Source organism: Mesoplodon mirus, assembly GCF_964341445.2.
Source record: "Mesoplodon mirus genome assembly, chromosome: 16".
Taxonomy (NCBI): Eukaryota; Metazoa; Chordata; class Mammalia; order Artiodactyla; family Ziphiidae; genus Mesoplodon; species Mesoplodon mirus.
This window is the reverse complement of record NC_138992.1, coordinates 58,419,435-58,443,918: the sequence shown is the minus strand read 5'-3', so window position 1 is coordinate 58,443,918 and position 24,484 is coordinate 58,419,435. Positions and strand designations below refer to the sequence as shown.

At 36.4% G+C, this 24,484-nt stretch overlaps 1 protein-coding gene across 6 annotated transcripts in view; it reads left to right on the top strand.

The window, feature by feature from the left end:
- The window catches only part of ZFHX4 (zinc finger homeobox 4), a 179,966-nt gene that overhangs the window by 127,048 nt on the left and 28,434 nt on the right, over nucleotides 1–24,484 (top strand). For all 6 annotated transcript variants that reach the window (XM_082601141.1, XM_082601137.1, XM_082601139.1 and 3 more), the window contains exon 5: nucleotides 20,544–20,612. In XM_082601141.1, the coding sequence (XP_082457267.1) occupies nucleotides 20,544–20,612 (69 nt within the window). The remainder of the gene's footprint in view (nucleotides 1–20,543; nucleotides 20,613–24,484) is intronic.

The following is a 24,484-nucleotide window of genomic DNA, read 5'->3' as shown; positions in this document are numbered from 1 at the left end:
TACATTTAATGCAACCTTTCAATTGACCAAGAGCCCACAACCTCAGCCCCATCTCACAGCTGAGGACTTTCCCACATTTGTCAAGTCCAGGATCAACCAGAAGGACTCATCCATTTAATGCCCGAGCAGCACATGACAGTTTTCCTGCCTCTGTGACAAGAGGCATCCTTAGAGCAGCCTCTGTGTTTTCACGTTTCACCTGAAATGCAAAACTTTTACAGATTAGGAAATTTTAGTGAAGGATGCAACCTATAGAAAGAAATGGGGCAATTTTTTTTTGTTACTAATGTGCATTATTTGCCCGTGTATGCATACACAAAGATGGACTAAAGACTATTTTTAACAATATGTTGGTGGCTTCTAGACTTACGACTGTGATTTAATTTCAGTGTCTGTGGTTGCCTGGTATTTTCTGTTGGAGCCAACCTTTCACTAGGAGTTGGTTTATTTAAATGTAATTGGGTCCTGTGGATGGAAAAAAAACTACCGATTTTATGTCTTTGGAGACCCACCCAGACATTTGGTTTGGCCCTCCATACATAAATAATAACAAGAAGGTGTATGCTGTCATTGCCTTGCTGGAAACACCAGAAGTGGTTTGGCAGGACAGAATCAAAACAGATTACCCCGGATAAACATAGAATCAGATGATTTTCTGCACTAGGTTGTATATATGTATACACAGATATGCATAGTTTTATATTGTATTTTGGAATCTTTGTAGACTATAAGAACAGAGGGGAAAAAACAGTGAATGTTAAGAACACACTTTAAAGTAATGGAAAGTCTTAATTTTATGAGTTATTTTTTTTTAGCCTGAGCTTATGTTTGAGTCAAATATCATCAGAATCAAGTTGAAAGTCACATTAAGTAAACAATATTGAAGGCAGCAACTTCTAAAGTGAAAATTAAGTTCTGTTGCACGTTTGCCTGTTGGTTTTTGGTGTAACACTTTTCAATTTAGTATTTGTTGTATGAGTTAATAAATATGCTTTAAATCTAATTAAGTAAATGCTTTCACTTATCTCATTTATCAAGAATGTTAGATTCTGTTGCAGATGTTTCAGGGAACGACACAGAGGCCTGGAATTTCAGCTTGTGATACCTGGGGTGAAACTCATGAAAGTTTTAGTCTTGTAATTAGTTACTTGTGCACTATGAACCTTAGTGGGAACTCTGAGTTCAGTTCATATTGTCTAATAAAGAACAGGCATTCTTTTTCTTTGTTGAGTTTCATTCTAAGAATGGTTAATAAACTTATGTTTTTAATTCTTCATAGTAAGTAGTGTTGGGTGATGTTAAGTCAAATTTAAAAAACAGAATATACTTTGGAGGAAAATAATAGTGGTATTTTTACTATCATCCATATGAGGCAAAATAGTCAGAAATATTTATTTCATGTGTACCTTCAAAACTCTATAATATTTTAAGCATTATCTTCCTTTTTTAACTGGAATGAGTTGAAGAAAGGAAAGCATTGTATGTTTAGGTTCCATATGGATTGTAGGGAAATGAATGAATTAGTGACACACAGTATTTGAACTAATGTGTTTTTCTCTCCAACGTATTGTATAATTTACAATTGTAGGCAAAATGTTGTTGTGTTGTTGTTGTTTTTTTAAATTATTTGATGGCATTCAATCTAATTTTCCCAAGAACCAGCTAAGCTTTACTGACATATTTGCAAATAGCAATTATTATTATGAATGCTGAAGGCAAAGATGGTGCTTGTGGGGCAAAGATTATGTACTGTAATGATGTTTGAAAGTTTCAGTTTTTAAACTACCCCATGGCCTTTCTCAGGATCTTTAACACCCTCAGGATCATGTACAGATAAAAGTAAACATTTTTAAATTAAGTTTACTGTCAAGTTTTTTTTGGTATGGTTTTGTGATTTATAAGAAAAGTCTTGACTTCCAGATTCATTGAGGGGGGAAAAAAACTCTTCTTTGCTTCTTCACTACCTGAAGATGATTTGAAATGAATATTATAAGGTTTCAATCTACTCTATTTCTTGCTATTACCAAACTTTTCTAAAGCATTTTGTTCCCTCGGTAAAGTCTCATGACAGATCTTTTTGTTTTGATTGAGAATATTTACAAGTTTTTTAGAGAAAAGAAAAAAAGAACATCACAATAGTTGGTAAGCCAAAAATATCAACATCTTTCAGAGTTTTCATACTTAGGTATTTCAGTGATGAAATTTGTGGTTGAAGTGGAGAATTAAAAAGGATGTCTGGAAATCAACTTCATTGGAAAACCTAGTTTAATTGTTGAATCTTTCCTTCTTCATAAACTTTGGTTTTCAAATCAAAAATTTCCCCACTTTTTCTAGAGTACATATTACATTTTATGAAGCTGCTTTGCATATCATTTTAATGCCTTCTTGAAATGTTATTTTTCCAGAGCTCAAATTTTCAAAATTATGCCTAATATTAGCCATAATACAGAAACTTTGGACATTCTCCTGGTTAACCTACATGCTCTAGGTGACCTTTGTTATTGTTATTCATGCTATACTTAATCAACTGTATTCTACACAAGGATTTAGTTAAGTGTTTGGAGATATCCATTACACCTCTAGGCTACTGGAGTGACGTTTCTTGCCAATATGTAAGCATATGATTCTAAAACATTTGATTATTTTAGTTTAAAAATTCAGCTAATTTCTTTTAGACTTTATATAGTAGAAAAATGGAATCACTTTTTCTTTTGAAGAGTTCTGTTTTGTTTTTACCTCAGTGATTGGCTAATTTGTCTTTATGTAAACATGTCTGTGTGGTTTGGCATTAACCAAATGTGGTAAGTGACCACATCATTGGGAAATAGGTGGTTATGCCACCTATGCCATCGAATGCTCAGTATGCTGTACAGAACACATTCAGTTCATTTGGGGTTCAGTCTCTATTTGAATTAGTATTCTTTTCAAAGATTTTGATTGGGAACAAACGATTGTTTATTTATTTATTTATTTATTTTGTTGCACTTGGTCTTACTTGTGGCAGGCGGGCTCCTTAGTTGCAGCTCACCAGCTCCTTAGTTGTGGGATACGAACTCTTAGTACGGCACACATGTGGGATCTAGTTCCCCGACCAGGAATCGAACCTGGGCCCCCTGCATTGGGAGCGCAGAGTCCCAACTGCTGAACCACCAGGGAAGTCCCCATACAATTGTTCTTTACTCATATTATTCTTCTATAACATTGTCTTTTAAAAATATATGTATATATATGTTCTTTTTTCAGATTCTTTTCCATTATAGGTTATTACAAGATATTGAGTGTAGTTCCTTGTGCTACACAGTAGGGCCTTGTTGTTTATTTATTTTATATATAGTCATTCGTATCTGCTAATCCCAAACGTCTAATTTATCCCTCCACCCACTTTCACCTTTTGGTAACCAGAAGTTTGTTTTCTATGTCTGAGTCTATTTCTGTTTTGTAAATAAGTTCACTTGTATCATTTTTTTAGATTCCACATAGAAGTGATAGCATATGATATTTGTCTTTCTCTGTCTGACTTACTTCACTTAATATGATCATCTCTGATAAACATTGTCTTTAATAATTACTAAAAACAAAAAAAGAAACTAAAAAGTTATGACTGTTTCAGTTAGATGACCAAACCCTTGGTTTCTTGGCAAACAAAAAAGTTTTACATTAATGCAACAAAAGGGAATGGAGATTACATTTTTAAGAGTTATGTAATGCCACAAAAGAGCTTATCCGGGTTATTTGTGCACAACTTATTAACCTGGGATCCATGGGCCTAGGAATTCCATGCTCCCTTGTAATTGCCTGTGGAATTATCCATATGTGCATTTTTGTAGGAAGGCGGTCCATAGCTTCCACTAGATTATTAATATTCCTCAACCAGAAATGCTGAACTCTAAGAACACTGAAAGAAAACTCGTGACACATAGTTTGAGTTATACTTAAAAATTATATTTCTAAAGATGGAGCCACTCTCTGGTACTGCTGTGTTTATTGCTCTCTCTGGAAAGCCCACTCCACTAATCTGACCATGTACTCACTAGGTAGGATGGGTGCCTTTCAGGCATCCTGGCTGCATAGACGGACTTCCTTTTCCCCAGTGCAAGCTGCTAACTTAAGAGCTTCCAGGGACATCGTATTTTTGAAGAAACCAGAGTTAGGAAACCAGAGTTTTCCTAAATCAACTTATTAGAAGTAGTATACAGGGTCACATTTGTTCTTCAGTTCCTTGAGATTTTAAGCACTCAGTCAAAACAAATCCACTTCAGTGATTTTGAAAAATGGGCAACATAGAAAGAGGGTAGAGAGGGGCTAGAAAATGATGAATCTGGTTCCTCTTAGAAGAAAGGAAAGAAGAAAACCATAGAGTTAAACATAAAGCAGAGTAGTTTGAAATAAGAGTGAACAAGAAGGTTATAAGATGTATGTCTTAGCAACATAGTGAGGGAAGATTCTTCGGAGTATGGTTAGTGTATAGAGTAAGAGTGCTTGAGATGGTGAATGTGAATATACTTGGAAAAGAATTAAGTGTTATGTGAATATAAAGGACCAAAGGGCTAGTCATGTGAAAGGGAACGTGAAAAGAGACGGCTGTAAATATCAACACATAAATAACATATTTAGGTAAAGGTGAATTATTGTCCAATCTTACGAGATCTTCTCCTCAGCCTTGTAGCAAGTACTTATGAGTTGACAAAAGTAAGTGCAGATGTTCAAATCATAGGAAAGCCAAAGTGGTCCTTAAAACTCAGGTAGGTCCCACCCACCATCTTCCAGCTGAGGGAACAGTCGCTCAGCAGTTTCAGGACTTAGGGTTACAAGGCTAATCCATAGCACAACCCAAGCTTCTGATTCCCAATTGAACATCATTGTACTTATCTTTATCATATTCTGCTGTTTACGTAGGTTGAAGGAGAGATTTTATCTATTTATTTTAAATTAATTCTTATTGGAATATAGTTGATTTACAATGTTGTGTTAGTTTCTGCTGTACAGCAAAGTGAATTTTGCTGTACAGAGTATTGAGAGTATTGAATATTGAGTAGAGTTCCCTGTGCTATACAGTAGGGTCTTATTAGTTATCTATTTTATATATAGTAGTGTGCATATGTCCATCCCAGTCTCCCAATTTATCCCTTCCGCCCCCTTTCCCTCTTGGTAGGTAGGTTGAAGGGAAGATTTTAAAAGCTGGTCATTGTCCTTGTCTTATCATTTGTCTATAAAATGTTTCTCCAAAACAGAAAAAAATATTTAATGACATGTTACAGAATAAGATAGGTATTGCATTAATGCTTCATTCTCCCACAGAGTTCACTGTTCTGTGTTGTTTTGTGTCGAGAATACCTGACTCCTACCGCCAGCAGGTCACTTCCCACATTGCAGTGTTTTTTCTACTTTGTCTCCTTCTCCAGATTCAAGTTCCTTGAAATCACCAGAGGTTGTTTTCATCTTAGTATCTACTCGCCAAATATGGCCCTTGTCACCTAGTGTGAGCTCAGTGAATGTGTGTTAATTTGAATGTCTTTTTATGCTGTGAAGAAATATTGGGTGTCTAAAGCTATCACTATTTCTAGTCCTTAAAGCACTTTGTTACTGTTACACATTCCCAGTGAGATGTAAACAAACAGTTTGAGAAAGGACAAATAGGGGTTTAGGCAAATTAGGGTAGATTAGGAAGCAACAAAAAAGGTTCAGCTAAAGTAAAATGAAACAGCAGGGGGCCAAAGGATGCTTTACAGATAGAATATTGTAGGTCATTAGAGCTTAATAGACAAATGTTTTCATTTTAAGGGCTATAAGAATTTTTTTTTTTTTTTTTTTTTTTTTTTTTTTTTTTTTTTTCGGTACGCGGCCTCTCACTGTTGTGGCCTCTCCCGTTGCGGAGCACAGGCTCCGGACGCGCAGGCTCAGCGGCCATGGCTCACGGGCCCAGCCGCTCTGCGGGATCCTCCCGGACCGGGGCACGAACCCGTGTCCCTTGCATCGGCAGGTGGACTCTCAACCACTGCGTCACCAGGGCAGCCCTGTAAAATAATTTTTAACTGCAATTTTCTCACTTAAAAAAAATTCCTCTTAAAGGAAGAAAAAGAGAAAAATGGAGAAAGTACTGTTGATATTTGCTTGTAGGTTTTACATTTTTTTTTCCTTAAGCTTGATTCAAAGCAGTCTTTTCACACTCAGTCTTCTTTCCATTTACAGAAATGACATTGACCCTTTGAAGACATTTTCTTGTCCAAACGATCATAGTTTATAAAATTAAAAGTCAAGTTGACAGTCTGTCTCAGCCCTCAGCCAGATCTTCCTTGACCATAGTTCTCAAGGGACGTGTGGGGAGGTGATTTTATTGCCATTTTGCAATAATTGTATACTCTGATTTCATTCTCTAGAGCTTTTGTTTCAAGCAAGAATGTGCTTGAACTTCAAAGGATTAAATACATACGACTTACATATTCACCAGGCAGTCACAAGGAGACACTAGCGAAAGGAAAACAGCAGAGGGGAACTTGTTTCTACAATGTTGTAACAGTTGTACGTGAGAAGGAAAAGAAGAAAGATTGCTCACAAAGCTGGCATATGCCTCAAAGAACTTTTCTCCCCCTTGAGCCTCTTTCTGTAAGATTTTTAACTCTTTTCCCTTTGAGAGAGAATACCAAATACTTGCCCTTAAGTGTAGCAAATGCTTGATGGATTAATTGGAGTCAGAATTAGAATGAAGTGAAGAAAAAGATTCTTCTTCTTTGCTGCCATTATTGATTATAGAACCCCCTAGAGAGGAATCCACTGGACATCAGCTCTGGGTGTAGCAGTTGGCCTGGGGTTGTGAGAGACAAAAGAATGTAAGTTCCCTGCCCTCAAGGAGTTTAGAAGCTGCCTGGAAGACAAAATCAATATACTTGACACAATAAGTCATGTAAACCATCAAAGTTTAAGGAACTTCTCCAAGTTCAGGACTGTTCAAAGGAGCATTGGATCTGTGGGGTTTGTTATGGGGAGTGGGATATTATGACATGAAGAATGAGTAGGATTGGGAATGTGCAATAGAGTCTTATTTGTTTGGCTCTGTGTCTGTTTATTTGCCTGTTTATTTATTTAGGCATGGCCCTTACAGTTGAGAAGGGAGATGATGTGATTCAGACCTAGGGATGAAAGAAAATTGACAAGATTTTGTTGAGAAGCAAGAAACTAAACTGAGTGCCTTAATAATGACCATTTAGGAGAAAGTGGCAAAAAATAAGTAGATAGTTGAGACTATGGAAGGGCTTGGAAGCTGAGCAAAGAAGTTTAGATTTGATGAGGCAGAAAATAAGAAGACACTAAAGCTTTTGAGTGTGAGAATGATATCACTGCAGAGGTGTTTTAGGAAGCATGATGTGGTAGCCTTGTGTCAGAGGGGTAACGTTGGGAGGACCTAGAGGCAGAAGCTCCTTCAAGGTCAGTCACTGTGGTGGACACATTAAGGGGCTGTTACTGAGAGTATTGTAGGTAAATGGAAAAGCATGTGAGAAACAAATCCACAGAGCAAACTTACTGACTAAATACAAGCAATCAAAGAGTCAAAGATTTCACTGTAAGTTCCCAAGCTTGGCTCAGACTTAAGTGGGCAGGGGGAGTGAAAAGCAGGGGGTCTGACAGTGAGGCATGACCCTGCTCCCTTTCAAACATAACCCTTTAAACAACCAGTGTGAAGCAGAAATAATGTGTTTATAAAGTTGGTGTTTTTTTTTGAACTAACAAAACATTGTCATTTTTCATCATGATTTTTTAGAGGCTTTTATAGTTTAATGAAACCATGTTAGAGGCTATTTTATTTATAACATTTAGAGGTTATACTTATATTAGCCTGTTAATGTCATTTATGCTAAATAAGTATTGAAGAAGTCTTTTATGGAATGTGGAATAATGTAAGTCCAGGACAGTTTTGTATCTGAATAAAAAAGATTGATTAAACTAAAATATCTAGAAATTGTTCTATTGTACCTCCATAAGGTGACTATCAGAGTTGCATATAGTAAGTATTCAATAAATACTCATTGAACCCATGAATGAAAACAAACCCAGAACTAGGTCATGAGGTGAACTGTACATAAGGTGAAATGAAACATTCATGGGAGTTGACATTTTTGTTGGAGATCCATCCGGAGAAGTTCGTTGGTTCCTATTTACAAGACTTTTAGCAAGACAGGATTGCCACTATGCGTTTGCAGAAGGAAGAAAAACAAAGTGCCCCAACACCAATCCATAAATACCCTGCAACCCTTTCAGGGGCACCACAGAGGAGACGAGGTGTGGGGGGTGGGAGAGGGTTGAATTGGAACAAATGAAAATGGATTCCATTTGGCTTCGCCCTCTTACATTCTAATTTTGTGACTATAAAGAGATACTTCTTAACAATTCATAGTGTAGCTGCAAAAAAGCAGACACAGATCTGCAAATTAGAGGTCAGTTTTCTTTATTCTGGAAAGAGTTCTAGAGTATTTGGGGCGATAGGGATCTGTTGCCTCTTGAGGACAGATTGTGAAGATCAGGGTAAAAAAATGTATAGTGTATAGAAAAGGTAGAAAATATTAGCCATATAAAAGATGAAATTCATTCCCATATTACTTATTTTATTGGGTCAAACATATATGGCTATCCTTTCTACATCCTTAAAAATATCAGTTAAAAATCCTCAAAAGAGAATTCTACATTTGGCTCAAATTACTTACCACATTAAAGATGTTTTCATTTATAGTTTGTAGAAGTGAGATAAAAAACAAAAGAGTTACTTTTTATTTTTTTTACCACGAGATTCCTCCCCCTCCTTCCCCCAACATACCTTTTATTTTTTTAAGGTGACCATATTTATGGCTTTTTGTTTATTTTGCCCCTTTGTGTATTTGAATTCTGGTCATCATTTGTGAATTGTCCACACGTATTAAAGTTCACTTTTCCTGTTTGCCATTATCAAGTATTTTAGAATAGCGATATCTTTAAATTTTTGCAGAATTATTTTTTGGTTTGTTTTAATCATAAGATGTTTATGATAATGTGGTTTTAGCTTATACATCACCTTTTACATTAGTAATGATCATGAGTTACTTCATCTACTTAGCCATGACAACAAACTTAATGGACCAAGTTATCATACATTTCTGAGATATTTTCATCATCTTGTACCAAAATCCTAAAATTCATCTGCTATGTGTATCACATGTAAGTTTTTTTGACGAAACTTAGAAAGATTATGAAAAATACAATGTGATAGTATTGCCATAAAACTTAATCTAAGTGTTTAATAGGAGACCGTTTATGTTCTGCAAGGTTTTTCATTTTTGTTGGTAACAATTTTATTGCTTGCATGGCCTCCATAGTATCTACAAGGAAAAAGTAGTGGTCCTGGCTCATAGCTAGGTAGGATTGCTGGTCAAATCTATACTCAACAAAAATGGTTTCTGTCATTGGGTATCACAAAAAAAGGACAACAGGAATATTTTATATGCTAAAACAAAATGGCTTTTGCTATCTGGTCGTCTTTTCTAGCCCCTGTTTTACAACATTCTCATTCACTTTGGCACCTCTTTACTCTCCTCTGTAACTTTGTACTCCCCCAACTCTCATCCCCAACTTTTGTCATGATCCTGACAGCCTCCAGCTTCTATGAGGTTAAGTTCTAAACTAACTTCCATTGGCTTCAGTGATCATTTGACGTCTATCCCCATTCACACTTGCTTCAGAAAGCCACACCCATCTGGATCCTATGAGATCCATCATCTGACACTTGTCACTGCCTCACTGTCTTCTGCATCATTAATTTTCCCTCACCATCCTCATACTGACATTCTCTACATCACTCTACTTAGAAAAAACCCTCCCATGATGCCACAGCCACCTCCACATGCTGCCCCATTTCTCTGATCCTTTTTACAGCAAAACGCCTCAGAGAATCATCTGCTCTTGACTCCTCCATTTCCTCCATCTTCATTCTCTCTTATACCCACATTCAGGGGGCGTTTGCCTTCACCACTCCTCAAAAGAAGCTCTGGTCAAAGACTCTAAAGACCCATTCTTTGGCAAAAATCATGGTCAATTCCTAGTTCTCATCTGACCAACCAGCAACTTTTAACAAGTTCATCTCTCCCTTCTTTTTGAAATGGCTCTTTCACAAGGCTTCCATACCCCATTCTCTCTGGATCTTCTACTTCATGGACTGTTCTTGCTCAGTCTTCTTCACTGGTTTCTTCTTATTTGTGGAGGGGAGAGTGTGAATATTCCACCCCAGTTCAGGCAATAAAGGGGCAGCATTCCTATAGGAATTTAAAAACAGTAATAAAACTGACTAAAAGTTAGCCTGCTTGATTATTATTTTTACCATGCACTGGCAATTCTAAACAATGTCAAGAATAAAGTACTTTGCCCTGCTGGAGTGGACTGCTCACAGCATCCTCTCCTTTGATGTGTTCTGTGTAAGAGTGTATCCTGGGTTCAGTCATGTGCCCTCATGTATCCCCTAGGTGATCTTATTCAATCTCATCTCAAGGACTTAAATGTGCATCTATATGTTGACCTCTTCCTTCCTTCCTCCCTCCCTCCCTCCCTCCCTCCTTCCCTTCCTTCCTACCCCTCCTTCTCCTTTTCCTTCTCTCTCTCCCTCGCCCTCTCCTCTCTGCCCCCACTGCCACACTTACCTACTTGACACCTTTACTTAGGTATATAAACAAAGCATCTCAAACCAAACATTTTCCAAATTACTGATTCCAAACATTCTCCCCCCTCCCAACTTGTTCCACCTGCATTTTTCCTCATCTCAGTAAACAGGATCTCCATTCCTCTAATTTCTTGGGCAAACAACATTGGAATCATCTTTGATCTGCCTTCTTCTGTCACTTTCCTCATCAGACCCATCAGCAAGTTCTATCAACTCCTTCTATGAAGTATGTACCATCCCTCTACTGCCTCTTTCACCGTCATCTCTCACAATATCACCAGGGCCTTATTTTACTTCTCTGTGTAATTTTATGCTGTGCCTCAAACCTCTGGAAAGTTCTTTTCCTTTGGTCACTGTTTTACCGATCACTCCAGGGTCCTGTGCCTATCTTTTTGTTCTCCACCATCATCTTTTGTATTCTTTCAGTAATCTTCAAGTCACTTGCTTCTTAATTTTCCTTCCTTAGGGTTCTGTCCTCAGCCGTCCTCTTCTGTATGCTGTGTGTTCTTCCTCAGAAGTGCCATCTACTCACTAGTATTAGTTATGACTTCTTCCAAATGATTTTCAACTCAGACTTCTCTTCCAGGATCTAGTTTCAGAAACTTAAATTTTTACTCATCAGCTTTCCTCTAATTCATGTCCAAAATTGAGCTCATCATCTTTTCTCTTAACCCAATCTTGGATGTTTTAACATTCCTTTTCTCTCCAATGGAATCACTATTCTTCCTTTAATCCATGATTTCTTCTAGAAGGTAATAGATGGAAGTACATTGAATGTTCCAGTGTCCTTTTTTTTTTAAACAAACAAACTCTTCCTCCTCCATTCCATCCCCTGCATAGCATCCCAAAGATGCAAATATGATCATGGCATCTCCTGCTTAAAACTCTCACTTTGCCCAGATCAAGGGACCCTTTGCAATACTTGCATCCAGACAAAGAAGAAAAAAATTGCCTGTGTCTCAGAAACCATTTTTTCTGCCACTAATACAGTCCAAAGAAACAATGTGCCAAATCTCATCAATCTGCTCATTAATGAATGATTTATTAAATAAACATTTCATGGGTACGCATAAGTATTGTCTTGAAAATTCATAGCAGGTTCCAATAGTAAATTTTTCATTCTTGGCTCCAGCCTAGCCTTTCTAATCTTCCTTTTCTGGGACTATGCATACTTTCACTAACTTTCTCTCTCCAGGTTTATTTTACTTATGTTTGTATCCATCATTGCCTAGGTCAATTCTTGTAAGTATAATTTGAGCTATATGATTATATAAATTTGACCTTTCCTAATGTGGTGAAATGTAGAAAACTCTGAACAGTAATAACCTGAGGATTATTTACATATAATTTAGGAAACTCCTCCATCTTAGGTTATTGGTAAATTTATTTCAACAATTACAGTGTTGATAAAAAGAATTGATTTAGTCATCTGAGGATTTTCTTTTATGGCCATATATAATTCACAAAATAAATACGCCTGCACATGGGAAGCAATCATTTCCCCCATATATATAACTGTATAGGATAGTTTATTATAAGTAGTAGTGGTGCCTTCCATGTCAGCGTATTTAAGACATTAAATATTTAGAAATTGTAGTACAAAGATTGTATTTCCCTGTCTTGCATGATCACCTGGAGGTGATGATAACAACAAGTTCCACTTCATCCTTATGGTGACTTTATGAGGCAAGCAGAACAGACCACTTTATCCTCACTTTATAATAGGAAGACTGGCTCCAAAATGCTAACAGATCTGTTTAAATCTACATGGATTGAAGCAGAGTTTTAATTCCTATTTTTTACCTTTCCCACTTAACTTGGCTTTGTGAAGGCTCTAACGTACTGTCTTCGGTTCATTAGGGATTGCTTCGGAGGAAAAAAAAAATAAATGTTTTGTGCTTTGATGATGTTGTCAGTAGGTCATATGATTTAGGTAACTGCAATGTAAGGAATAGTCTAGAAAATTACTTGACCCAATGTTTGTGTATAAATGGAGATTTCTCGATTTTTGGAGAATGCCACATTTGCAGACCTGTATTCTGAGATTTGACTTATCATTGAGTTTTTCTCTTAATATTATACTGATGGTGGGAGTTTGGAATTAGGGAGGGGAGGATCCCTCTCTTGCTAGGGAAAACCTAGGGCTGACTTGTCCATCACCACGACTCCTTCGAGTTCATCTTCCTCATTATACCTTTTGTAAATGGCCAAACTACTGTGAACTGAACAGTCTTTACAATGTGGTTCACATACCACTCTTATTGCAGCATATGTAAAATTTGCTTAGGGATTAAAAAAAAAAAAGAACTTGCAAACTATGTTGCTTAGGAAACCAATGTTTAGTCTTGTTAACATTTGCTACTTCTAAAATATCTACACAAAAAATAGTGATCTTTTAAAGGCTTTAAACACTTAACTGATGGACAGAGAGTCCATTACATATAACTATAATCTAAAATGTCAATATACCAAATTGATATAGTCTTTTCTTTGAATAACTTCTGTTCAACAGTGTGGACCAAGCCAGAGAAGAAGCATCTGTGAACACATCTACTAATTACTCAGTACTAGAAGCTTTATATATTTATTAATGTTAATTCTTATTATCCCCTGAAATCCGGGTATTTTTGTTTCCATTTTCACATATAGGATCCTGAATTTCAGAGAAGCTAAGTAACTTGCTCCTTCAAGTAGCAAGTAGAAAGTGGTGGAGCTGGGATTCAAGCCTGAGTGTTTCTTAAGTGCATGGTTGTTTTTTTGTTTTTCATTTTTTGTTTCTCCCTAGCACAAACATATACATAGGAGTAGTCAATATTCTTCTAATGAAATTGTTTTTGAACAGCATAGGCTTCTAAGGGCCACTTAGCTATAGCAGAAGTGGACTATTTTTATGTTATTGATGTCTTATCTTTTATCTTTGCTCAAAATTTCAAACGAAGAGAATGACTCTCAAATAGTTTTTTTAAAAAATGACTATTATTTCAACACAGGTTTACGTTCTCTGGTTCTCCACAGCCAGAGTGAATGATGGTTTCATGGATAATGGTTCCAAAGAAGCATGTCCAAGTAACTCATTGAATATGATTGAAGTAAAATCTTGGGAATGATGAGATCATTGCAGATTATCATTGCAGATTCCAGAAAACATTTTTTAAGTTATGAAACTGATTCAACTCTAGAATTGTTGCAGTAATTTTAAAACAATGCAGTGTTTGAGGGAAGCACCTATCATTACAGAAGTCTTTGAGGTGAAAGTGTGAAAGAAGTTGTAGAAATTTCTAAGAACCAAATAATGACTGAGACAAAGGAATGCAACTTCCCTTAGAGTAAATGATATCCTTGTAAGGGGTCTTTGATAGAGTTAAAGGAAATCGTGATAAAGATGCACGGCTGGCTAAACATTTATTTTCTTTTCTATTTTAAAAAATAACTTTGCAAGGCTTTTAACCTAATATGAGGCTATTCAGAAAACTTGGCAACTGTGGAGTAGAAAGTAAAGGATTAAAAACTAGCTATGAGATAGAAAACAAAGCGTTGAAATAAGTAGCCAGTGTACCACATGTTCCTACTGGGTAGGCTAAGGATCCGTGTATGGACAAGACGTGTTCCTGTGTTAATGAGAAACCTAGTCAAGCCAGCATAGTATGCTAAGGAATGAAAATCGTTTTAGACAATATAAAGAGAGATTGTCACAAATCCTATAAGGACTCGAGTCTAGATAACTGGGCAACTGGTTGATAGATGGGAACGTGCTATTATCCCTAAATTATAAGAGAAGTCCAATCTTTTACTTTCAAAACAATCAAATAAAATAGAATCTTATATGGAGAGATGTATTAGGCATTAGTAAATTTAAGAAAAAATATTTCAGTAACAGCACTTTAAAATATGAGACCTTAAGAGGATGTATGAGTAATTTATTGAAACTAATTGATATCAGGAACTTATTAAATTTTTTGAGGCCCCATTACACTGAGGTCTTAGATGATTCAAGAAGCAGAAAGAAGTGATCACACATTCCTGGCCTGGAGGCCCCAGGAGATACTACTGCCTTACTGTACAAAAATAACTTCTGGGTAAAACCGGACAGGGCAGGGCAAAGGAGGTAAATTTACTTTTTCAGAAAGTAAAAAAATTACAAATCCAGCCCCATTCAGGTAATTGACACTGGAGCATCCAATGCACTTCAATCTATCACTGCCTAGAAGAAATAATTTAAGAGAAAGCACTGCAGATCAACAATGATGATGTTGCTTGGTTACTCAAAATCATTTGGTAACATGCTGAGTTGCTTAGCTTTTTAGAAGCACACTCTTTGTATCCACATAGGAAAAGGATGGAGAAGACCACTTGAAACCATTTTTAATTGCAAACTTGCTTCAACTGGAAACAGGCTTCTCTTTTGCAACACACAAGCAAGTCCAGAGGTTTTTATTAAAATGTGAACTACCACGGTAGTAATAAATGTTGAATTTGATGTGTTCTTTTAAATATTGTTCTTGTCGTGGTGAATCTGCTTTGAAGGGGTTTGAGCTGTTTTTTTAGGAGGTAGGAAACTCAAAGTTTTTAGGCTTCCTGGCCCAGGAGTCCTGGGGGTTGCCTGGAGGCACCCCTGATCAGGGGGGAGTACAGAGCTTTAGAATCAGACTCACTCAGTTGAAATCCTACCTTCTGCCACTCTGTGCCTTTGGACAAATGTCTGAGCTTTGATATCTCCTCTCTTCCGTAAAAGCAATGGCTTTTCTGTGACAGATTTACTGTGAGGATTGAGTAAGGAAATGCATGTTACATACTTAGCACCTAACAGGTTTCCAACAAATATTCACTTATTATTTTGAAACTAGAGATCTGCAAGTATCGTCTCTGTATTCCCAGTCTGTAAGGTACCTTTTACAATGAGTCATAGAGCTGACGTAGAGAGGGGAGGGACTTCAAAAAATGGGGGGAGGAGCTAGAAGGGCTGTTGAAATTTGTGGATTCTCTTTCAGAATTTAGTCTTATTCTCCAATTATAAAATAAGAATGGCCCTATATATATATATATATTTTTTTTTTTAATGGATGAAAGTAAAGTGGAACTCAAAATGTTATCTAGGACCTAGGACTACAGAAAATGCTTTTCTTTCTCTTTATTATTTTAGACCAGTTAGCTTAATATTTACTCTGGTGGTATATTTTTTATTTTATGTGCTAAACATTTTACTAAAAATAGTGATGCACTTGATTATTTAATGCATTAACAAATCAATGGGAGGGGTTGAGACATGGAAGTTTTGTAAGCAAATACTATCTTAGTACTATACTTAGCAACTTAAATATTCAACCATTATTTTAAAACTTCCACTGAACATGTGCCAAATGCTTCCCAGATTTGCTGATAAGGATATAAAAAGCACGTGGCTGCTGCAATAATCAAGTGCAGATTAAATTAGATTTATTCCCAAATCACAGCAATCTCAAACTTAGAATTCTCTGTTTGTGTATCTAGACTGCTTTAAAAAATTAAAAAATTCCAGATCTTTCCCTGATCATTAGATTTGTATGGATTATATAGTTTTTTTAAAGTATTATTCCAATTTGCAGGAAAAAAAATCAAGATTTGCCAGATAAGAACTTGATGACTTTTGAACTAAGATTGAATGCCTGAAAGTTATCAGTTAACTTACAGAATAAATATTATTCAAACAAGGGAAGGAAAAAAGGAGTAGTGAGGTGAACAAGCTTATGAGTAGGTGTGGCAGGACAAGTAAAGAGAGAGAGTGGTGAGGGCTTTCATTCTCATAATTAAAAGGAGTAAGAACCCTAAAAAACTAGGTTTTTTTGTTTGTTTTTTGTTTTTTTTTCGTGGTACACGGACCTCTCATAGCTGTGGCCTCTCCCGCTGCGGAGCACAGGCTCCAGACGCACAGCCTCAGCGGCCGTGGCTTACGGGCCCAGCTGCTCTGCGGCATGTGGGATCTTCCTGGACCGGGGCACGAACCCGTGTCCCCCGCATCGGCAGGCGGACTCTCAACCACTGCGCCACCAGGGAAGCCCAAAATTTAGGTTTTAAGCATTGTCTTTGGAGATGTAACCATTTGGTTTGGGGTAAGGGAAAAGGTGGTTAGCAGAACTCAGGTCAAATGAGAAAAAAGGGAAATGAGAAATAATTACAGAATCAAAAAGAAAGCCACTTCTAGGATTTAAAAAATATGGTTCAGTATATCATTGCAGTTAAGAGAGCTATTCCTGAATAAAGCTATATGGGTTCGAATCATAGCTCCACCACTTGCTTGAGGTGTCCTAACACATACAAAGGGCATCAGTCAGTACCTGGCACGAAGCAAATGCTGTAAAATGTTGGTGGTAGTGATGGTGACTGTGGTAATCAATATACTATTCCTCAGAAAATGCAGCAATTACTCCTACCTCGTGTTAATAAAAATAAAGTAATTTGGTATCATTTTCAAATGTGTGATCATCACAAAATTGACAGAATAGAGTAGAATACTCAATGAATTGTCAGTGGTCTTATTTTTAAATAGTATTACATAAGAAAGGTCAGGTGCTAGAGAACACAAGTTAGTAATCTAATTAAATCACCAGCAAAAGAGACAGAGGGTGTTAACAACAGTCAGATTTGTTATTACAGAGAAGTTATTAAAATGAAATATTGGGGCTTCCCTGGTGGCGCAGTGGTTGAGAGTCCGCCTGCTGATGCAGGGGACACGGGTTCATGCCCCGGTCCAGGAAGATCCCACATGCCACGGAGCGGCTGGGCCCGTGAGCCATGGCCACTGAGCCTGTGCGTCCGGAGCCTGTGCTCCACAACGGGAGAGGCCACGGCAGTGAGAGACCAGCGTACCTAAAAAAAAAAAAAAAAAAAAAAAAAAAAAAAAAAGTGAAATATTGAAAGATGCTATGTATCATTAGTAAGCTTTTAACGTCATTTTACACAGGCAGAAAAGTATAATCAGTTCATCTGATAACTTAAAATCTCCTTTATTAAAATATTTATATCACTTGTATAAAGGAGGCACTATTGTTGACGATCTAGAAAGAATTCTGTGGCATCCTGCACTACATTCCTTTACAAAATTATTTGCACAAGTCACTGTCTTCGGAGTAGTCTCCAAGTGCCACATGATCTAATTTGTGTGATTAAATAACAGTTTTGGTTTTGACATTTTGCACATTTCCTTAAATCACTATTAAATGTAAGAATTTCAATGTGGCACCAAACTATTATTTGGTTACATTTTATATTCAAAGAATGTAAATATTTTATGAAATATCAGAAATTTCACAGGACTAGTGAAAAGTTGCTTTCTACCCTCTTCCTTCCCACCCCTCTCCACACACACACACATTTAGTTTTCTGGCCTTCACAAAGGTAGGAAGACCTTTATAAGCTTCTAAATACTGTGGTATTAAAACTGAACACATCCAAAATTTCACAGACTTTTTTACCATACTGACCTGGGTTTCATTTCAGGCTCTGTCAGTTTCAAACTTGGGGACCTCGGGCAAGTGACCTTAACATCTTTGAGCCCCCAGGCTCCTGATTTGAAAAATAAAGATTAAGCATTACCTCATGATTTTATTGTGAGGGTTACATGACTGTTTTTACACAAATAGTTTACCACTGTATCTGGCAGAGATACAAACTTAATAAGTTGTCATTGTGTTCTTTTTTTTTCATGAATCTTTAAAGAGTAGCAGTCATTTGGTCAAATTCACTTAGCTACTACTGATATCTATTTGAACAAGACTATTTAATACATTGAAGTGTGTGTGTGTGTGTGTGTGTGTGTGTGTGTGTGGAATGGTAAGAATTATTTGATAAAATGGAATTGTTTTTTGTTAGAAAAGAGGGGAAGAAATGGTTTTACACGCACACATTTTTATATATATATATATATATATATATATATATATATATATATATATATATATACATACATACATATATATGTAAGAGGACTTCTCTGTTTTTGGTATAATTGAGGAAGCTTTGAATTCAGAGTTCTGAGGCTCTGGGAAGTTTTTATAAAATTCTCATCTTGAGATTCATCTGTTTCAGGATATAGGGTGTGGTTTAGTATTTTGAATAAAGGTATCCTAGGTGACTTTGATATGCCTCACTTTGTCCTAAGTTGAGAATCTCTTAAAATGAAAGCTCTCAAGGAACTCACAGTTTCTTGGGGAAATATACATGAATTATATAAAAGTTATCACAATGCATCAAAAGTACTGAGACATATGTATAAGCTAATTGTTCATGAAAGCACAGAGGAGGTGACACTTGCTTTAGGTATTGAGGGAAGAATGAGAGTTTAACAGGAGAAGAAAAAAAGACATTCAAAAAATAAAAGGAACAACATTGATCAAGGCATAAAGATATGAGAGACTGCCAGGAGGAAGAAGTGGCCTTCTTGAGAGACATGTTGATTGAACACGAATGTTGTGATCTATTTGGAAGTTATTCCTGAATTTATAAGCAAAGACTGATGACAAATTCTTTTTTTCAAAACTAATTTAAGATATAGTTACAAGATAATTGTTTTTTGTTGTTGTTGTTGTTTGGGAAAGGGCACTGGGTATTTATTATGATTGTATTGTTTTTAAATAGTTTACCATCAAAGGCCAAAGGTTTTGTATGTAGCAGAAAAAACAATTAGTGAAGGCAATGATAGTGCTTTGGTGTGCACTTCTATTTTAAAGGTTAATTATGTGTTTAATTAAAGCCCTCAGAATCAACCACAGATGCTATTGCCTAGAAATATTAGATAAACTTGAGTCTATTTAACAGTGTAAGGATTGTGTGACAGCTTTTTTATTCTCTCAACGAGACATGGTCTTTTCTCACTTTAAAGACCATATCACATTTTCCCTTTTTTTGGATTATTTTCTCTTATGGTTGTTGATTATTTATGTAGTTATATCTGTATATTACAAATGAGGGAATCAGGGCTTAAAGAGGTCAAGTAATATACCGAAAATCCAGTGCTAGGGCCATGATGTTTACTCAAGCAATTTTACTTTCTAGAATGATAGCTCTTGAGATATTATGAGACATTAGATTGGAAAGACATGGAATTCCAGAGATTGTTGTGGAGGCTATTGAAATTGTCAGGAAAGAGATGATGACAGAAGAATAGAGAAGCAGATATGACAAAAGACTTTATAAAATGGAATCAACGTCATGTGTTGAGTCAGTAAAGAATACGGTGTGGAAAGTGATTTCTGAAGTCTAGTTGTTTTTTATAGATCTCCCTACAACAGGGAACACAAAAGAAGAATGGAGCTAGGTGAAACCTATGATTTCTGTCTGGGGATAAGTTTAGCAATCCAGGACATTGCCGGCACTTCTGCTCTGGAGCTCACCTAAAAGATCAGAATAAAGATGTTGATTTATTGATAACTTGGACATATTCTTCAGGTTTCTTCAAGTGCTTGTTTTTTGCTTTGGTCTCTCACATCAGCTACCATATATTGAGTTTTTTTTTTTCTTCTTCTTTTTTTTGGTACCTTGACAGAGAAGTAAAAGTATGCTCATAGTTTATGTAATGTGCCATTGTCATTATAACGTGTAGGCTTGGCCAAATAACCAAGTGGGGAAAATCAGAATGAGCCTTTCTTGTTTCCATATTTTATCTGTGTTATTATATTCGCTGTGTGCTGCTGATTGTTGAGAATTAGATCTAATCTTGCCACTCCCTGGGCTCATTTTTCCAGCCACTAGGATGTAAGGTGTGCCAGAGATTCACCTGAGTTCTGCCTGATGCTTATCTCTTTGAAAGCCAAATTTTGGGTTCTTGTGATACTGGCTGACACTGCAGAGCTGAACATGGCATGCTGATTACCTTTCACTCTGATGTCCTCTGCAGAAACTGCCTCTTTGGGAGCCAGGACCTGTGAGGATGATCTTACAGAGCAGCCATTGAGAGCAACCTCAGGTAATTGGTCTTATTCTTGTCTGTCTTGAATGAGCTACATTTGTTACTCTCATAATTTATGTAATGAACTATCTCTGGAACTGTTCTAATTAGAACTGATCAGATCCCTTATACAAATACTTGAAATTCTATATAGAATATATCAATATTATATATATTAAATCAAATATTGGCTTGGCCAAAAAGTTCGTTCGGGTTTTCTGTAAGAGTGGACGAAAAGCCGAACGAACGTTTTGGCCAACCCAGTGTATAACAAATAAATTAAATCAAATGTAGCCAATATTTGGATGCATATGTAAAGCAATTTCTTCAAGAACAGGTAACTTCTGCTGGATAATTTCTCACATCTACATTTACACACAATGAAGTTTTACCTAAATGGTCAGTTTTACACAATGTATAAGTCAATAAGCTGGGTATTATTTTTCCCCAAGTCAGACAACCTGGATGGTGGAGTTAGTTTTGGTAATTAATGAGTTGATTGGATTTTTACCGCCCTGTCAATACAATCACTAGTTCCTGTGCTTTGCATGCTTATGTGTGTGGTAAAAGATGGAGGCTATGTCTTCTTAGCAGCATTATATTCAGATAATTTAAGGGGAATTTCACCCATGTTGCTACAACACACCTCATTTATTTCTGCTGTATAAACATGATTCCGGTTTCCAGATTTATACAGTTGGAATAATAATGTGCTATACAGAACAAAAAAAAATGATTATAAAAAGTTCTTCACATTCATAATGGGGTATTGAAATACTTTTAAAAAATTGCAAATGAAACCATTCCTCCAACATAAACTCAGGACTTCCCTCTTAAAAAAAATCTTCAAAGTTAAGTTTACCTTCACCTATGTGTGTCTCATGAATACTTTTTTATGTATAAGTAATTATTTTTTATTTTATATATTATTTTTCCCTAGAAAACTGAAGAACATATTTAAGCTAAAGTAGCATAAACTCAGTTCTTCCTCACTTCAAGCCAATCAAAAAATTGCATTAATGACTAGATTGAAAGTAATAGGGCAAAAATCAAGACCATGACAAAAATATTAGACTAAAAGATCGCTCCCTCTCAATACATTTCTTTATTGTTTTGTAAAAATAAAAGACACCAAAATTTACATCTTCACTTCAAGCTCTCTGAGAAGCTTTATATTTAGATATTCCCATGCTTTCTGGATATTTTCATAGGGGTGTTCTACAGGGAAGTCAAATATAACAAATTCCAAATTGAACTTCTCTTTTCTGCAAAAACCATTTCTTCTCCTCTTTTAATTGATGACATCATACCACAGACCTAGTTACCCCAAGCAGGAAAACTAGAAATCACCAGTTTAACTCAAAATTGCCAGGAACTGTTGGGCATAGGTTATGAGTAAGGCAAATGAGTTCTCTCATTTTTAGACAATATTACTATACAAATAAATGTTATTTTCAGATTGCAACAAATGTGAAAAAGGAATTAAAAGAGGTAATGTGTACAGCAGAGGTTCCCAAAGTGTGGGCCCCTTAAAATCAGCATCAGCCCAATCTGGGAACTTGGAAGAATGCAGATTCTTAGGCCCCATCCCAGACTTACTGAATTAGAAACACTGAGGATGGGACCCAGCAATCTGTGGTTTAACAACTCTTCCAGGTGATTCTGGTGCCATAAAATTTGAGAACACTGTACTTGAGAGTTAAGTGCTAGGTAGGAAGTGAAGAAAGATGAGACCGGACTGGTAGACAAGGACCGGCTATTCTTCCCCTGTACAGAAGATTGAGCTTTTTCTTTATGTGATGGCAGTCACTGAAAGATTTTAAGTAGAGAAGTCAAATTTAATTTAGTAGATCATATAAAGGATAAATTTGGAGGGAGTGGGGACTGGACAGGGAGACAATGAAGGGGCCCAGGAAGGCATTCTTGTCAGCCAAGTATCTAGAATAGATGCTCCATAAAAAAAAGCTACAGATGTTTGAGTCACTAACCTCTGCTTCCTCTTTACACGGGCTTAAAAAGCATGTGGTGTTTTCCTTAGAAGACTCAGAGGGTTTCCAAACCCAAGTATAATAAAGCAATGGGAACCAAGCAAAACTGGTGTTCAGATCAGAGGAATGTCACTGAAGCCGATTTGCTTCGAAATTATATAATTTTGTAGAATAAATTGATAGTGATTTTCCAATCATTTTTTATTATTCAAAGGAAAATAAGCTTCTCATTCAAAAACTTTTCTTTTAAATATAGTCTATGTGTAACTTATAAGATCATCATTTTAGTATGATAAAAATGCTAGGGGAAGTTAACTGTACTGTACTTTTATAGTATATATGACTATAGTATTATTTTGTCTTCTTCCTATTATTTTGAAGCGTTTTAAAATAAAAACGTTTTATCATTTATTTGAAAATTGGGAAGTTCTACTGTACCCTAATGTGCATTTAAGCATAACTACATTCATATCATAAAGTTTAACATATGAATACTATATTTTTTATTTTCCATGAAGCAAAAGAATAATTGAAATATATACAGTGTGAATACAACAATATTATGAAATGTATAATACTTTCATTATTAACATGTTAATAATTATTATTATTAACATGTAACATGTTGAAGAAATTTATTGATGAAAGTGAAACTGCTTTAGCATCTTTATTTGGGAATTTTATGTTATATAGTATCCTTATTTTGGAATTTTACATAATTTCCCTCAGTTATAAGACATCCCTTTAATACATTTAATGTCATACCCTGTTTTCCTTCTTTCATAAAATTTTCTTCCTTTTTTCATAAGCATCTTACATTTTATGGCATTTTACAGTTGATGAAATGTGGTACTTGAAAATTATTCAATAGAATGTAGCCAACTCTTGCCCTTAACCCCAAATCCAACCTACAAGGCTTTCTAGAAAAAGTGGTTTCTCCATGTGAATACTCTTGACTCTAAAGCCTATTTACAAAATGACTGTCAAATTTATTTCAAAAACTCTCTTTAAGAATGAAAGTGACTTTTTACTTCTGACTTGTAGGAAACTTTATGGTGTACATAAGTTACCCTTTGATTCTTTTTTATGTGATTAAAAATTCGCCAAGTTCTATGGCTCCAAAGAGCCTACCTGTAATAAACAGCTTTCGCCTTCAAAACCACAAAACAGGTCTGAATTGCTGGAGCATTAGAGCTAATTGACTGCCTACTTCAAAGGAAGAACAAGAAAAGTGTGGGGAGTCACAGAAGCTGAGGGAGTGCCAGCAAATCCACCTCTGGAGGTTATGAGCTGTGGCTTGGAGGAGCTGTGCAAAGTTATGGCCTCAGAACTGCTGTTTGCGATTAAGTTGATGGGGAGAGTCTATCCCACAATCTCTCCCTGCTGCTGACACAGAGTCTTTGTTCACATTCAGATTTCTCAAACTGTTGCCAGGGTCAGGCTGAGGTCAGACACCACAGTGATGTATAGAAGAACTTGTCTGGGAATTTCTCTCACACTTAAGACACATACCAGAAAAATGAAGAAGAGGATCCTGCAAAAACTGTCTGATGAGACGCAGATGATTCTGTAGTTTTTCTTTTCGTACCTTCACAATCTTCGTTTTCTTCTCGTGACGCACAATGTTTTATGAACATGAGTTGCGATAGCCCTTACAATTTTCTGTCCCCTCCAGATAAGGACATGCAGTAGCACTCTGATGCCGCATTTTCCTAGCTCTGGGGGAGAGGTCCAGTAAATCTCCTCCAAGAACTCTCGCATCCCTTCTGCCTCGGGCCGTCCGTAGGTCGCGGGCCTGACTCTGGATGTCCCCTCACGTGCGTGGACTTGGCGGGGACACAGCCTAATCTAGTCATGCTCTCAGCCTCCCAGCCTCCCAAACTGAGCCAGGCCGCTGTCCCC